This window comes from Vipera berus (assembly GCF_964194415.1).
Source record: "Vipera berus genome assembly, chromosome: 2".
NCBI classification, from domain to species: domain Eukaryota; kingdom Metazoa; phylum Chordata; class Lepidosauria; order Squamata; family Viperidae; genus Vipera; species Vipera berus.
Genome location: NC_138203.1, coordinates 51,075,751 through 51,093,409, shown reverse-complemented (window position 1 = coordinate 51,093,409; position 17,659 = coordinate 51,075,751). Strand labels below are relative to the sequence as shown.

Here is a 17,659-nt window from a genome sequence, read left to right as displayed (position 1 = left end):
TGGCTGCAGAAATTAAGTATTATCAAAAAGTCAGTAAATAAGAAACCCTTAGAAGAAACATGAAAGATGTTTTATTATTTCCTGGTTTCACCTTAGATACCCTGAATAGGTCCAAGACTGTCCAATCAGATTTGGGTTCACATGTTCATTATTTCTGAAAGCTAAGTCAAATTCGTCCACTAAACCTTATGTGGCAGAATGTGACAATATCCAATATATAGTACTAAAGGACTTTATTCAGAAACATTACATCATGCAAGGATTGCGTATTATAGTTGGGAAGCTGTGGTTCGTTTTTTTCTTTCTTGGTTTAGATGTTATTGCCACCTATAAACATCATGGTTTCTAGCTTATGTAGCATAAAGTCTTATGATTCAGTGTTCCATTGATTTCAACTGAACTTTTCTCTAAATGAATATCCAGGAAAAAAAATGCTTAAGGTAATAAATAAAGCCAATTGGACAGGATTTGGGATAAGGCTAAGTTTATTATAAACTTTGGGGTTCATATTCAAGAAGGATTTTTGATTAGTGATTCTTGAATAATAATTGATTCACCCTGCATATTAATAAACTATTTTTGAAATTGGGTCATTTTGATGTAATATTTGCATTTGTTTGTGGTTAGAGGTATGTCTAAGCACGTGAGTATCTCCATGCAAACATATGTGAAATGTATCTTTTAAAAAATGTGAAGAGTTCCCATGATTAGCAAATGAAATGAGAAAACCACTATCAACTATTTCAGTTACTTAGAAGGTTAATTCTAGGTCCTTACTTTTCACTATTGCAGCTGCAAAACTAAGAAAAGAATATTGTATCTATAGACTAAGGATGGGATTCTTATGTGAAAAGTATAGGTTATAGATAAGACAACTATTTCTCAGAAAAAGAAAGAAAGCAAATCTATTACAAACAATATAAAGAAACAAGAAATATTTGTTTACCATCTCAAAATAGATGCATCATAAGTCTATCTAGACTTTTTAAAATGTTGTTATTGAATATGGTGATTTTTCCCTCCCAATATCCTCCCTTCATGCCTTCAACAAGAAATTCCTAATTGGCCATATCACAAGTGATTGCTGGAAAAGGAAATGAATGATTAAAAGTTAGACGAATATCTTTGTTGTAACAGACTTTCCAGTTGTACTAGGTCTTTCTAGAAGTGTACTGTAACGGCAGGTATTATAATTCATTTCAGAACAATACAGAAATATACTTTTTCTCCCACCCCACTCTATAACAGCACACTAAAGAAAAAGAGGACATTTCAAATTTGCCTCTATGTCCAATTTCAGAACTGGTTTGAAATGCACATATATGGTATATATTAAAGGCTGACAGCAATGGAATTGTCTACACAAATTTGGCAACACTGTCATGTTTTTCATTGCATCAAGATCAGGCATATCTAGAAGAGATCCAGCTTATTTATCCAAACAAAACAAAGTGTAATGGGTAGCAAACTAGCAAATGAGAGACCAAATAGATTGAAATGCCACAACATTTTTCATTGATGGAAAATTTCTCTTAACAAGAAAATAAATATACGATAGTCTCACACACCACATATAAACATATTTAAAAATGTTTAAAATGGTCTGGAGCCAGCCCTTTTCTAAATTTTTAGTAAACAATTATTTGTATAAATAAGGTATAAGAACATACAGCATGCTGACAATATACTGGAGGAGATATGGGTGCAGTGACTTTCATCAATGAACTTTCAAAACAAAAACAACTTGTTTACTTTTTTCTCTGCTCGAGCTGGCATGTAATGAAAAATAAAAGCAAAATTTTAAATAAAGACCATCCAGTCTTTTAAATTAATTTTAAATTTAAATTAATGCATCATTACTATGATATTTTCCTGCATAGAATGTCAAATAAGAACTTGTTTGAAAAAAAAAGCACAAAATGAGCTCAGCTTCATCGTAATTAAAGCATTTTCTACATTTCCATCTAAAAAAAAAACAACAGCTGGGAATGTTAAAGTCAAAGTGACCAAGCAACTATGTGCAGAAAGTAACCCTTTTATTATATTATATACTGTAGTAGTAATAAAGTTTGTTGTAAGTGCATGAATAAAAAGTTAGTGAAATTACAGGAGGAACAATCTATATAGCAATAATAGGTGCATTCACTGTGCATCTGAAAAGAAAGAGAGAGAGAAAGAGAGTTTTCACTCATTTTGGCCTAAAATGTGTATTCAGGTTTCCAGAATTCTGACATCAGAACCCAGATAACACTGATTAGAACCATAAGGCTTTACAATAAAAGCTAAAATATTGACCATATGATGGCAAAAAAGTCTTTATTTTGTGGTTAACTTATTCTCTTCTAGCTACTCTCTGATGAAGTGGGTGGTGCTGTAGAAGAAGACCTTCGTCTTCTAGACAAGGACCTTGATCGTTCTGCATTGTAGGTTACATGCTTATCATAATTTTGTATCTGATGTTCAAGAAATTCCCTTTGCTGCTGGCTAATTGTCTGGCTAATCAGTCCAGGGAGAGCTTGGATGCTACCAATTAAAGTTTCCAGTTTTGTTTCCAGAGTAACAATCCTCTTCTCAAAGTCTTCGCTTCGTTCATTCAAGTCAGAAATCATATCATACATGATGTTTTGAGTCTAAAAGGAGAAAGAAAAAGTGAAAAAAATTACACAAGATTCTTCAGCAGTATTTTCAAAAGTTCAAGTTTCACTCATAGACAAGGAGAATGTACACAAATAGATTCACAACTGGAACCAACCTATTTTACAAAGTTATTTTTTATGCTAGTAGTGCTACATACTGCACTGAACTGAGGCTATTCATTTTTGGTGGAGCACATCCACATGTCAAACACGAAAAATCCTTCAGAAGAATAAAGATACACAAACGTGAATCATGCGTGTGTAGAAATCTATTTATCCCAGAAGCTGTAAAGTTTCTCTGCTTGTGAAATAGATTTTAATAGATCAATTGTTTCATTTTTCTCCAATATTAATAGAAGGAAAATGTTAAATTTTCCAAAGGTCTCAGTGCACATTATGCAGTAGTATTTTTTCCTGTTTTCTATATAACACAAAATGATTCCTTAAACTCTGCCCCATATTCCCCACTTTGTCTCTTGGCTATGTGGTATTCCCATCCTTTTTCCCAGCCAGGAGCCATCTAGGGGTTTTTTACAAAGTCTACCATCTGTTATATTGTAAAATTCCTCTAACCTAAAGAAAAACAGGAAATCATGCTCATCTTTGATTGAAAGGAGATGCTGAGTACAATAATCAGATAGGTAAGGCTTGCAGGCAATGAGGTACTTAAGGGTCTAGTCTAAGAAAAGGCAATGCAATAAATGCAAAAATAAATGCAAAAGTATGGTATTAATTGAAGAAACCCTAGCATATATACAAGTCAAAATAACAACCTAATGCAACTGCCTGATAAGGGTCATTTCTGTCACTTGGAACCCTTGGCTTAAAACAAAGCAAAGCCAAGCAAAATCCTTTTGATTAATCAGAGTTGAACCGTCTCCTTCACCACCATACAATCTCAACAACACAGAGTCCTAATAGCTGACAGGCCTTCCCTCAGCTCTGCCTCCCTTTACCTTACACAACCATTATAGTTTGTACATATTGTGTTCATATCCCCATGCACTCTTTACATGCTCACTGTCCCAACATTTACAGCAGATTTCACTCGAAATTTGATGGGATTTTGTGATCACAGAGGAGAGGGGCTCTGGATAACTCAGTTGCCATGGCCAGCCTAATAGTCTGGTCAGCTTTGAGATGATTGCTGATATAAATCTTCACGGAATAGTGAGCTGGTTAAAACATGTGATCCCAGGAACTAGTTGGATCTAAATGGGTTTCCTTAAAGGGCCAGGAGATTTACCTTCCCTTTTAGGAATACAGAATGCCCCAGGAGCAGGTACTATTGCTTCAAAACATACACATCTCTTTTACAAAGCCATATCAGTCAATTTAGTTTGATTTACATCCTGCCTTCTACTGAGTCAAGCAGCACGTTAGCCTTAATACTAATTATGTTGCTGTTTTAATAGGGAGTTGAGGGCAATGAACCAGAATGAAACATAAGGATGACACCTCAAAATAAACTGAAGTACTGACTAGAGTCTTTTCTGGAGCAGTATTCCATGTTAGTGAAGGCCGTGAAAAATGTACAGAATATGCCAGAGTTGCTGTGTGATCTCTTTTTCTTCAGGAGGGTGTGAATAAGGAGCCAGAGAAGTATGGTGCTTGTTATCTGCAGTTTGCAATATAAAGTAATTCAAATTCAACTTGACCTAAACTTCAGTGTTGGGGCAGAGGATTATGATGTAAATTGGCAGCTCCTTGTCATAAGAGTTTTAAGTTATTTTCATTTTGAGGATTTGAAGGATACTGACAGAGTATTTGAAAAAAATAAGGTTACCTCCTGCTATAACCCTATCCACCCAGCTGCTTAAATTGAGAATAAAGTCAGCCTCAATGCTTAAGGGAGATAATTAAGGCTTCTCTGGAGGATGGCTATATTTTTTGTGTCAGAAAAAAGTAATGATAAATCTACTATTAAAGAAACCTTCTGTTAAACATAAAGAACTAGAAAACTATCTACTTCAAACATACTATTTCCGGAGATAATACTGTATATGAGAACTTCAGACACATCCAGAGAATGCTAATTATGTGCAGCAATTTCAAATAGACTTTCAGTCAGAAACTGCTTTGGTTACCTTGGTATATAACACATCATGATTTTCTTAGGAATTCTTATGACTTTTTGGTGGCTATCCAGGCAGTCACCAGAAGTCAAGACTGGCTCAAAGGTACATACCGGTATACACACAAAAATCGAAGAGGGCCCAGAGCCTATGTAGGTTTAATTCCAGATTCACTTATTTATATATTATGTTTATACCCTGCCTCATTCTGGATGTCCAGAGGTGCTCCATACACACTGTCTCCCTTCTCAGTTTTTCACACCACAACTTTATGAACTATGTTGGGCTGAGAGAGAGTGATTGGTCCAAAGTCAAGCAGTAAATTTTCATAGCTGACAGTGAACTAGCACCAGGGTCTTACCAGTGCCAGTCCAATTCCTTAAACACTACCTCCCTCTGTCTCTGAACTTTTCAAATTATATATTGAATCAATTTATACTGAATCTCAAAGCTCAGAAATGAATTAAAAGTAAGAAAACATACTGTTCATTTATAACGTTGTACCAACCTTTGCCAAGTCCACCAAAGTGTTTGCCTGATCGTTCAGTTTCCTCTGTTCCATTTTAACACTTCTTAATCTAAAAGATAGACATCCAAGTCAGATATCTTTTTGTTTGAAAGCTCATAAAACCTGTAAATGGCATGCATCTAAACAAATAACTGCATGGACAATGTCTTGAATACTTTGTGTACAGTCATAACTGGTTATGTGTCTGGGTACAATGAAGAGCATGCTTCCTTAACACCGCAAAAAAGAAAGAGAGAGCAAGAAAATGTGATGTCCCCGAAACTACTAATTGCCATGTTCAACGCTGAATTCAAAGAGAGAAGTAAGGATTTATCCATAGTATATGAAAGAAAGCCAAAACATTCCTTAAAGCTCCTGTATCCTAGCAAGTAGCCATAGGAAGTAATGAGTAATCTCCTCACTGTTACTTTAAGTAATTATACTTCTTCCTTATGCCTACATGACTAGATACAGGTAAAAGCCCTCTTCAGTCTGAAATGGATTTGGTTAGGAGGTGTTTGAACCTGATGGAAACACAGTGATAAGTGAGTTCCTTCTCAATATTTAAAAACTTTTATCTGACCAGCAGCTAAATGATGCCCTTGTTAATATGTTAGTCATTATTATACAGTATTATTAATAACATATGTTAATATGTTATTATTGTCCTTATTGCTGTGGCTCACCTAGGTACTTTATAAAAAAATCTGCATGGATAAAAATTTTAATTGGTTTAGTTAGCCTGTTTATCTGTCAGAGAGTAAACTGGAACACTAGGCAGATCAGATGGGTATACTGTAAAAGAGACTCCTGGGTATATCCTTCCCTTGATGCTTAAGTCATTCCATTCATGTTAATTAGCTGAGTACGATAAGAAAGGAAAAACAGGGTATATTATGTTGCATTGTAATAGAAAATTTTGTGCTCCAAGTCTACACCCCAAAGAGGCTGACTTGAGATTGACAAAGACTGGCAGCTCCTTTGTGCTCAGGATTCAAAATGGGGGAGGACAGAAATAGCTATTTTGTGGTTCCCTCCTCCATGCACACTGTTTTTAGTGCAATTTCCCCCCCAAATTTCCTTATTCACACCAAAGTACATTCAGAGCTTTGATATGCAAGCATTCTTTAATTTGATCAGAGAAAGCAGTTTTATATGTAGGGATTTTTTGTGTTATCTCTATCAAAGTCAATATGGAAATCCTGCAGGTAAGGAAGAGTCTGTAGCTTGGAAATCATCTGTGCAAAAACCTACAATCCATGGTTTAAATACATTACCCACTCTGATAACTGCATGAGGAAGTTATTCAGTCTATAACGTAGTTCTCATTTGTCACTGTTCTGTGCTCTATGTTTTTATATCTGAGAATGTATATCACATTAAAGAAATACAAGTAACCTCAGATGGATAGAGATTTTACTCTGTTCTTTTTTTCAGTGTCATTTTTGTCAACCCCACTGGAATTGCCTTCTTTACATAATTTGGAATGCTTTTACTGACATATTATAATCAATTTACCTTTAAAATGGTATTATAGCCCTTGACCATAGATACCTATGTAATTTTTGTTCATCTTTTATTTCTTCAGAATGAAATTTGATTGATTCACATGTCCAGAATTCAGCAGCTTTCTAATTCCCTCTAAAGGGTCTGCTCAGGGCTGTGCATGCACTTTGCTTGAAATGAAGATGAAAATATGGCTATAGTTGCACAAACTCATCATTACTGTCAGGAGAAAAGGCTGAACTTCATAATGTCAGGTACAGGAAGAATCTACTGCATGAGCAAACATGTAACAAGGTCCTGTGTGGTTGTAAACATAAACCAAAAAAGGAAATAAAGCAAGAGTGCCAGTTGAATAAACACAACTTGAATATATCTTTAGGCATGTCGATATTTCTGTACAACCATTTAGAAGTCTATTAAAACTAGATTGCCAGTTATTTTTAAAGACATAAAGGCCAATTATTCATTTAGAATTGACACTCCTTCCTCATACAACATGTGGGACAAATATGAAAAAAATGTGTGTTACTAAGAATATTTCTCTCTTTCAGGATATGGATGTTCTTAGCCTTACATAAGTCATGAGAGGAAAACTTTTTTACGCTAATATTTTCTTAGCTGCAACAGTCAGATTAAAAATGAAACTAGTCGGATCTTTCTCTGTAAATTATGAAATATTGATACTCTGATTCATCCCTTCTGAACTTCACTTATCACAGATAAAATTCATGACTTTGGATTGCAGTTCCACGGTAGCAACCAGACTATAGAAATTCACAAATAAAGTATCCATTTGTTGCATGCAGACAGAGGTAAATTCTGCAAATTTTAAAGGAACAGCTCACACAACTTACTTCCGAGCTCTATATTCATTGTTGAAATAAAAGACAAAACAAAGAAAACAAACTGTAACATTTTCTAAAACACATCAGTACAAGGGATGGTCTTCAAGTGAATGCAATGGGATCTGTATAGCTTGTACTTCTCACATATTCCCTATGGTGCAAGGGGGACCCGTGCCTAATGAAATCTGTACCCAACTCAGATGTAGGATAACACTGTTGTATCATTACACCCTCTATTGCCCCCCATTTCATCACAGCTGAATTAACTGATATCTATTCACATTCCTTGCTATACATATACAAAGTAATACAGGGGTAACATAAAAGCTTAACTTCCCATCCCAGCATGACTTTTATCAATGGGAAAATGGATCACCATACAATAGCAATATGCTTTGTACATCTGTGATGGAAGTTTGATCTTCCCTCCTTTTCTTAAAAAAAGGGTACTTCGTTTGCTATCACCAAAAGAAGACTGCAGAGCCATTCAGTCTTTTGTTTTCTTGACCAGAATTGTCCTGGTAAGAAAGATAGATAGAAGACCTGGTGGAATACTTTGGGAGAGCTGCATATGGAAAGCAACTGAAAGCTATTCCCAGTGGAGTATACAACCCAGGTCGCCTGCCGTTGGTTTTATGTCACTTTCTGTAGTTTGTCACTGCCATCTGAAAGTCAGGGGTATGGCAGGGAGTTTATCTCTTCAAATGAAAGACAAAGGGCTTAAGAGATGCTACAGTGTGTTTCTCCTAAGTAGATGCAGAACAATGATTCCTACCCTCTCCTCCTCATTTGCTGACAGATTGTGAATGTTGTCGGTTTGGGATATGTCATCATCAAATTATACAGATTTCTTTTAACAATTGCATCAAAGACCAAATGAGAGGGCCGCTAATAGTATGAGAAGGCAGGGGATATCTCCAGAGGAAGAAGCAAGGTATTTCCTACATGTGGTAGGACTTAGTGATGCCACACAGGAATCATTGAAAGGCCAAGAGATGCAGAACTCTGCATAAGAAAGGAAGATTATAAAAATAGTTCCAAGTTATTTCCTACTCAATAGCAGAGGAAGGACACCCTTACACAGCAATTTTGAGATAAATGGAGCAAAGCTTTTAGAATATTGTTTTATTACAGGAGGGAGGCTCAAACATCTTTCTTGAAATAGGGACTGTTCCTAGCAGAAGCATGGTAAGTTTAGAAAACACATTTTAAAAATCACTTTCTAGTGAAATACAAAAAATGTGTTGCAATTAATTGCCATCCTGTTCTATTAAGGGGGCAAAACATTGCTCTGAATTCAACTAGCATTAAATGTAAATGATACAGAGACTGATCAGTTGCTAGTTTTCTCTACAGATTACACCCAGTTGTAAATATGTCCAACTTAATTCCAAGCTAGCATGGCTATACTGTAGAATACTACTACGAAATGTGATCTGAGCTCAGATATATTATATTTTGCAATTCTCATATCCAGTTCTTGCCTTCCAAAGTGTCTGAAGAAAATGCAACAAATTCTAATATTTTCTAGATTACAATTTTCAACTGAAAAATAAAGGAATGAAAATTTTATGTAAACATATTTCTGAAAGCATGTTTCATTTTGTATTATTGTGGCCTGTTCTATATACAGCATTGTTGAACCTCATGTTTGCTAAACCAAATAAATATTTGTAGATATTGAATTTTGCTTGAACATATTAAATAACCATTGATTTAATTCAGCCTCTTTTACTGTACTGAGGCTGAAATGGAAATAATATTACAGCTATTTAATATGGTCAAATCAATAGCACAAGAAGAAAAAGACATTTACAAAATCTATCTCCCCTTCACTTCTGGTATAATATATGTGACTATATTCATGCCTGCCATAGTGAGAGCCATAATCAAAACATTCAATGTACAGATGTCCTACTTCCCTTTTTACAGTAAAAGGAAAAAAGAAGAAAACAAATGTTTACTGTTGGAATTATTTAAACTTATGCTAAACTGTAAATTAGCTTTATACATTATAGTGAGCTTCATGGTCTTCACAGCCATGATGAAGAGATTGGAAACTTTTGCTTTCAGTTTTGCTTAACAACTTTTAATAATGCCTAACTTATTAATAATATTAGTATGATCTATTGAAATGAGTCACTTTCAAACCACAGTTGTATAATGTTCTGTTTAAGCAAATCATAGTTAGTATTAGGATTCAGAGTCCAGATATTTATACACAACTGAAGATTATTTAAAACAGGGTTTTTTTGTGTGTGTGACTGTTACATAGAAACACGAGAACACAACACTTTCTGCCCACCAAGATTTTGGTATTAGGATGGACAACTATTGGTTTCTCCCTTTTCTGAGAAAACAGCAAAGGACTATTTCTCAAAAAAATGGGCATAAGACAGAAATAAGTATTGTTTTTATTTTATTTGCAAGGATCCTACAGTTCTCAAAGTTTCCACCTCAGAATCATGGTTTGTTTTTACATTTTGTATGTTAAAGTGGAACCAACAAGTTTCTCTTTTTTTACCAATATACATCTTATTTTAGCAATACTGCTTTTTAAATAACTTTACCATTCCAAAGATCACGGCTTTAGCTCCTACAATGCAATTGGTATATTGCCAGAACCTTTAATGGCTGTAATTAAAATATTTTGATTTGAACATATTTAACTATCTCCTGAGGGTTAATACCAATATTATTTATTCAATTTTGACACCTCCCATTAAATCATACGATGATCCTCCAGATATTCTTATCTGTCATCTGATGTACTAGAACAATTTATACTCTAAACAGTCGTATATATGAAATGTATTTGCTTTTAAACAAGAAAAATAATTCTTACTGAAAAGTTCTAAGTAAAGGGGGTGGATATGGTTGCATGCAACATTTTTATTTCCGTTCATTTTCCCATTTCCCACCCCCACAAATATTCATGCCATGCCTTTGATAACTTTGGTTTTAGAGCTGTAGGCATAGTTCTTATGTAGATTTGGCCATTTATATGAATACATATCCGTCTGCAGAAGTTGCGGCAGGGATCTTTTTGCTTTTGTTTCCTTTCAGCAGAAATGCATATTTAAATAGAAATAACTTTCTTCCTGAGATAAAGAGTACTATTTATTCACTCTTGAAAAAAAGAATTTGCCAACATATCATCCCTCCCCACTCTCTCTTCTATTCTACCCCGGCCTGCCCAAAATCACTTTCAAAGGACAGGATCCTCTGGAGCAGATATCAGGGGTGTGTGTGTGTGGAAATAGGAGGAAGATAGAAAAAAGCTCCATTACATAAAGATAAACCTGCTTGCTCAGTATCTGATGCAGTACCATATATGGAACATTATGGTATATTAAATGGAATAAACAGAAAGTTGAATATGAGGCAGCAGTCTGGAAACCAAACCTGTGGGATTATCACAGAAAGCCTCACAGAGCAAAACAGACAAATCAAAGAGTACTTACTGGTGAATAGCTTGTAAGAATTTGCGCTGATGTTTCCTTACTTTTGCATGGTCTATCTTTTTTACCAACTTGGTGTTTTTATAAATTAACCATGTTTCCCTGAGTACATTGGCAGCTGCATTTTTCACCTATTTAACAAAAACAAAATAAAACTCACATCAGGATGTTTGAATTCAAATCACGTCCCTTCCAGGTTTTTCCCTGGACATATTTTCTATCATAAATATTTACAGGAGAAAACGTGCCTGAGGACGGATGTTGTAGATGGCTCATGGAATGATAACAGCTATTCTTATTTTCTGCCTTCCTTCGGTTGTTGGTTTTTCAAGGAACAAACACCTGTTGCCATCACCTTGTTGTCTGATACATGCAAAGATGTAAGGATCAGAAAAGTCAAGATGGTGGCCATGGTGATATATGATCAAAGCTCTGCTTCTATTTTATTTCTGCCACACATACAGATATGGGTGGAGCTTCAATTGCACCACTGTGGCCTTTTTCACCATACTCTGCAGACTCCCCTGCGTGATGAACATGTTGGCCTCCCGCCATATTCTCCATATGGAGGAATTTCTCCTTTATTTTGTGTTGCCATGGAGTGTTTTCTCTCCATGGGGAAAAAAGATGAAATAAAGGTAAAGGTTTGAAACATGCTTTACATATATTTCTAGAGAACTGATTGTAATTAAAAGTTGGAATGCGGAAGAGTAAAACAGTAACTGCTGTTTCCAAACACTTTCACTTAAAAGTGTATTTAATATTATCTGCAAACAGAAAATACATTTCAGACATAACACTATGTATTTGTTACATATAAATAGATTCAATACATGTACTGCAGTTTAAATTATTTTTTATCTGGCACACACAGACACACACATCCCTTATGCTTATCTCTGGATTATGCCCTGAGACTTCCAACCATAACAACATCTTCAGATCTGCCAACTGGACCAAATACACAGAGCAGATTGTAGTGGTTCACATCATCAGAATGGATCAAAGGATTAGGAATGTCTTCCTTCCCTTTCAGCTCTCTATGTACACTATCATTTATAATTTCGTGACTGGTATTTTCTAATGTGTGGTCTTTTTTTAACATTCTTTTCAACTGTAGGATGCATTCAGTGGTAATTTCCACCAGAAAGCTGTGATGAGGAGGAGGGGAGGAGGGAGAAGGAAGGAGAGATGGGAGAATAGAAAAAAAGAATGTTTTCTCTTTGTGCAGAAGTTTTTGCTCACATGACATTGGGTCCTGTACTTAACATCGATATGATCCTTAGAAACTGAATAGTCAACCTTCCAAACTCAGGTCTTAAAAGTATCCTGTTCAGAGAGCAGAACTACACAAGACTTTGTTATAAAAATATCCAAAAATGGTTGTTTATAACTTACTCTTTTAGTTAGCTGGGTATCCATCATGAAGTTATGTACATGTTTTTCAGCTTTGGTAAGTTCTAGTTTTCTTGCTACCACAGCTACCACTAGTGCAGTGCAACCAGCACCCTGGGAACAGCAATAAAAAAAACACAATCAAGGAAAACAGAATTGACCCAAAAAAAAGGAAGGTGAAGTATCAGTTCAGCTATTAACTTGGATAATGCAGTCAATTCAGCTCAGTTATATAATGTCCATGCTAGACATCATAGTCAGGATTTGTAGTTATATCTTTTGACTTTCCTTAGTCCTTTTTTGTCCTCTTCACAGAGTTTTTCACAGTGGAGAATGATACAGCAGAGAACTGCTGAGTAGCCATAATAAGAGGAAAAGAGAAACAAAGAATGGAAAATATTGCCTTCTTCTTATGCTTCAGTGGTCTTCAGCCTAGATTTCCAAATTAAATCTTGGAAACTGCAGATATTTTATTGGAGAGAAAGAAACTGGAACTTAATAGGCCCATAGAAAAAAATCTAGTCTGAGAATGAAAATTCTGGAAGACTTTAGTACTTGCATATGGATTTGGCATTCGAGATAAAACATACAAACACTTATTGATGCCTTTTTAGACATTAGCCACTTTATGAAATAGATATAGATGATAAAATCTTCTCAGATTCAAAAAAGCATTAGCATTTATACTACACTAATAATGAATATAATTGAACCATTCAATAATGTGTGATCACTGCATCTTAACACAGAAAGTGCAATCATTTTAGGAACAAATGCAATAAAAGCAATACTTACTGAAACTTTATCTTTCAACTTTAATAAAAGACTTAAATCTAATTAAGCCATGAAATGTGAAATACTGTGCAATCTATCCTTGTACTATCTATAAAGGTAATCTGGCATTCAATTTATGATTATTTACAGGGATATAATATATCTCTTGGGGGCTGGAATTTATATTTTAGTGAATATTTGGCATATCTGCCTCCATTAAAATAATTTCATATTTATGTGACTTTTAATAACAGTAAACATATGTTTGTACTAAAGGTGCTAATTTATAAATTTCTTCCAGTCTCCTTTAACATTACTCTGTCAACGGAGAAAGCCAGAGGAAATTTTAAAAAGTAGCTATAGTCTCTTCTCATTCTTCCCCCAATTCACTCCCAGTTATAGTCAACTAGTAAAGTATGGATGTGAAATTTTGCTTCTCGGGGATGTTCTCAGTATCTTACATAAAGAGAAATTAGAGAACCTAGATAAGCCTAAGCTTCATACTTTAAATAATTGTGGATCAAATATTATAAATCAGATACATACATTGAAAGCCTTCTTATTCCTACAGTATATGCTTACTTTTGGCTTATAACAAACTAATCCTAACTCAAACTTTGACTACGGCTTCCTAATGTATGAATGAGATTTTCTTTGAATAGTTTCTTTTAAAGCCTCACGTATCCTTTTACAATCGATTTGAAGCTCTGTATATGCGCTTTGTAATACCTGTGAATGCATATGAATTAAGGGACTGAAACATTTCTAAATGCTTTTTCAAAATTATATAAACTATATAATTATGATTGACCTGAATTTTTCCATTTTGTTAATCTGACAGTGCAGGTATACTCACACATGTATGAAATATAGTTCCAGTGCAGAAAGTTTGCTAATTTATTCAACCCATTTATTTGGTGATTCCAAATAGGTATAATTTCATTTCTCATAATGCTAGAGAGTGGTGACATATAAATAAAATCAATATGTTTGTATAGTTTATCTCATTCACGTATATAAAAAGAAAGATAGCACCATTTTATGTATCAATTTTTAAAAGTGTCATATTGTGCCAAGTGCAGGAAATCAGGAGGTAAGGCAGTTCAAATGAATACAGGTTTGTTTCATGCTAACACTCTTTACAAGCATCTAACAGTCAAAGCAAATTGGCAGTAAACAAAAGTCTATGGAATTCAAGAGGATGGACTTAGATCTATTGTGGGTTCCTAAGGATTCAAGACTGATGACACGCTTGACCCTTCCCTCGGGCTCAGCCTGGTCATCTCCTATATGTTGCGAACCATAATTAAACAAATTAAAATATGCAGAAGAGAGAAGCTTTGAAAATTTCTTTGACAGCAGAATACATTTAATGTAGGTATTATCTCTCTCCATATTGGCCTTCGTGTTATCTAAGATATTAGGAAAAAGTCCCTTTCTTTCTTTCAAGGGGGCAGAGACTTACTTGCTTGGGAAAAGAGAAACGACCCTAAATGCTAGAATTCCACATTTTGGAAGGTTCACTTCACCTGAAGTCCATGTATGCCTATGTGTGTGAGTGGATGTAGATATGAATGTGAATAAATCTGTGTCCTTCTCAGTTATGTAGTCCACAAGGTTTCAATGGAGATCAGTGTGGGTTCTCATAATGAAAAGTCATTTAAATGATTTTGGTTTCTTGATGATCATTTTACTTAGTTTCATGATGAGTATCTTTAATTTTAAAGATGCTTAATTACCTACGGTATCTCTTCCTAATCTTTACCTTAACACTTATTCCATAACTGTTAATATTGTTTTGAAGACTTGATTATGTGATTGAGAACGTAAATGATCTCCAACAACTGTTAGCTCTCTGGTCTCCTGAATTTTATATCTGATTTTTAAAACAACATATTCTTATCTTTTATTGATATTTTTTCAAGTAGTAAGTAAAAATTGATAAATTGGTTAACATCAAAAACTATACATTTGTCAATTGCCTTCTACTTCAGACTAAGCAAAAGACAAACAAAATCTATCCAAACAGCAAAATAAGAGATCATTTTCATTTCTTCATTTATGTATCTAGGATACATAACTAAACCATGTCCTTCTATCTAGAGCATTTCATTATGCTTAATGGTATAAGTGGTGAATTCCCCCTCTTATCTTGCTAGGCTTGTGTGTACTTGACAGAATGTAGTTGTTTCATTTCTTGCTCATTGCCCTAGGGATCCAATGAGGCAGAAAGTAGGTCCTTTTTGCAGACAGTGAGGGGAAATTTAGTTGTCACCCAAAATGCACAATATTCTTCCTGATGCTTTTTATACTTTAAAATTGAAAGCCTATAAGAATTTGAACAGGTATTCCATTTGTTTCATCTTCACTAGGAGGATGGCCAACCGACCAGGTAATTCGTAACAAGAAGCAAGTGTTTCATCTGAGAGAAGGATCTCCATATTAACCTGTTATTGAACTACTGAGGAAAAAATCATCTTTGAGGAGGATATTATTGAAAGGCACAGAAAATATTACATTTTTGACATCTGCTCCTAGATACATTGTCACCTAATAAAGAAAAGAGACTCCCTGAATTCTCATATCTGAGGTTTCAACCTAGCTTTAATACATCTAATAAAAAGAAATGAATCATGCAAACTGCCCTTTTGTCTCTTGAAATAGAGACTGGGGACGGAGCACAGAGAGATCCTTCATCACTGTTGCTTTGATCTTTGCATCCTGTTTTTGTTCAATTACTTTTGCCTTTTTTGATGTTTCTATTGCTTTCGATAGCTTTTAAGCCAGCTTAAATCATTTTGTCAATAACAAATCTGCATTTTCTTTGAGCTATGTGAGGAATTGTTCTGTAAAAGATAAGGACTACTGCAGGAGGAAATAAATTCTCAAGATGGCAGCTTAAATCATGCCTAAAAATCAGTCTGTACAAATGGACAGTATCTGGCATAGGCATATTCTGAACCATCCAAGCTTAGAAGAAGACTTCAGGCCTCCTGCGGTGATATTCTGCCGTTTCCAGTCCTGGAGAGGCTGGGAGAAGAGTAGGGGGCATCTTTGGAGGCGAGGTGTGATGCAATCACCTCGCTGGAAAAAGGAAAACACCCCGAGGATCCGGAGGCTTGAAAGAGGGCCGCAGTTTGGCAGCCCCGAAGCCAACGACTCGGCAGTTTGAGAAAAAGCAGGGAAGTGAGAAAGAGTGGAAGTGAGTTTAAAGACTTTCTGAGCGAGCGCGCTGGCGGGGTGCTAGGCAGAAGTGAAAGGAGCGGCAGCCAGTTATCGGGGGTGGTTTTGGCAACAAATATTTTTTTTCCTTCTTTTTTTATTTTCTTTTTTCTTTTGTTACCCCTTTTGTCTTTTGCTGCCGTGAATGCTGATTAGAGGCTTAAATGGACTTGTCTACGAATGTGACATGATTGGTGGAAGCTTTCTCTTCCCTGAAAAAGTTAGTGTATTGCTTTGCGGACTTATAGAAACTGACGGATATTGATGTGACTCCTTTCTTTTTTTTCTTCTACCTAAAGAGCGGAAGTGAAATTATTAGAAGGAAGTACGGGGTTTGTGATAAAGTTTCTGGGAAGGAGTCAACCTGTCGTGTACAGTAGTGTGGAGAAACCTCCTGGGACAAACTGAAATGTCTTTAACGACAACGTCAACTAAAACCTTAAGGAAGGCCCCTACCTTGACAGCAGCGGCCTCTCCGGTTACGACGCCACCAGGGGTTAGGAAGTCGATGGAGAACCTACCAGCGACAGAAAAATCTGCTACAATTCAAGGGATTTATACGATGTTACAAAATATGCAGGACATAATGGAGAGGAATTTTGACAGCTTGAAGGCTGAGTTGGGGGACATGAGAGAGGAGATGAAGGAAATTAAAGGAAAATTGGGTGCAGTCCAGGTGACTGGATACGCATGAAGAGCGAATTAAAACAGTAGAAAAGGACTCTGAGAATATGGAGAAGCGGATGGAGAAATGGGAGCACAGGTGCACGCAAGCATCCAAGAAGCTGGAAGATGATATGGTGTACCTGGAGATGGAGAAAGCGGCCTTTTTTTTGCGCTTCCAAAATGTTACGGAAGACAGAGAAGAACAGCTGGAAGAAGTGGTAGGAGAAATGATTGCAGACCTGGTGGGGAAAGAGAAAAAAGAGGTTCGGTGCGATATTGATGAGGCTTTTCGGGTTTATACCAATTATGCCAGGCGATACAGCCTCCCTAGGGAAGTGCATGTTAGGTTTACCAAAAAGGCGCTTAGAGATGAAGTGCTTCATAGAGCTAGAGATCAACCAATTCAGTATAAAGGCCGTCCGGTTACAATTCTTAAGCAACTGCCAAGAAGGGTCCGAGAGCAACGTCAACACTATCAATTTGTTACTTCGCAATTGAGGAAAAAAGGTGTGACATATAAATGGCTGCTTCCAGAGGGGCTCCTGGTGATGTGGGAAGACCGAAAGATAAA

The 17,659-nt window shown here is 35.7% G+C and overlaps 1 protein-coding gene across 1 annotated transcript in view; it reads right to left on the bottom strand.

Moving 5' to 3' along the window:
- Positions 1-2,169: 2,169 nt before the first annotated feature.
- The window catches only part of KCNN2 (potassium calcium-activated channel subfamily N member 2), a gene marked incomplete at its 5' end in the record, with an annotated part of 95,440 nt that continues 79,950 nt past the window's right edge, over positions 2,170-17,659 (bottom strand). The window contains 4 exons of the mRNA XM_081315729.1: positions 2,170-2,630; positions 5,220-5,289; positions 11,035-11,162; positions 12,430-12,540. Of these exons, the coding sequence (XP_081171855.1) occupies positions 2,343-2,630; positions 5,220-5,289; positions 11,035-11,162; positions 12,430-12,540 (597 nt within the window). The 3' untranslated portion in view covers positions 2,170-2,342. The remainder of the gene's footprint in view (positions 2,631-5,219; positions 5,290-11,034; positions 11,163-12,429; positions 12,541-17,659) is intronic.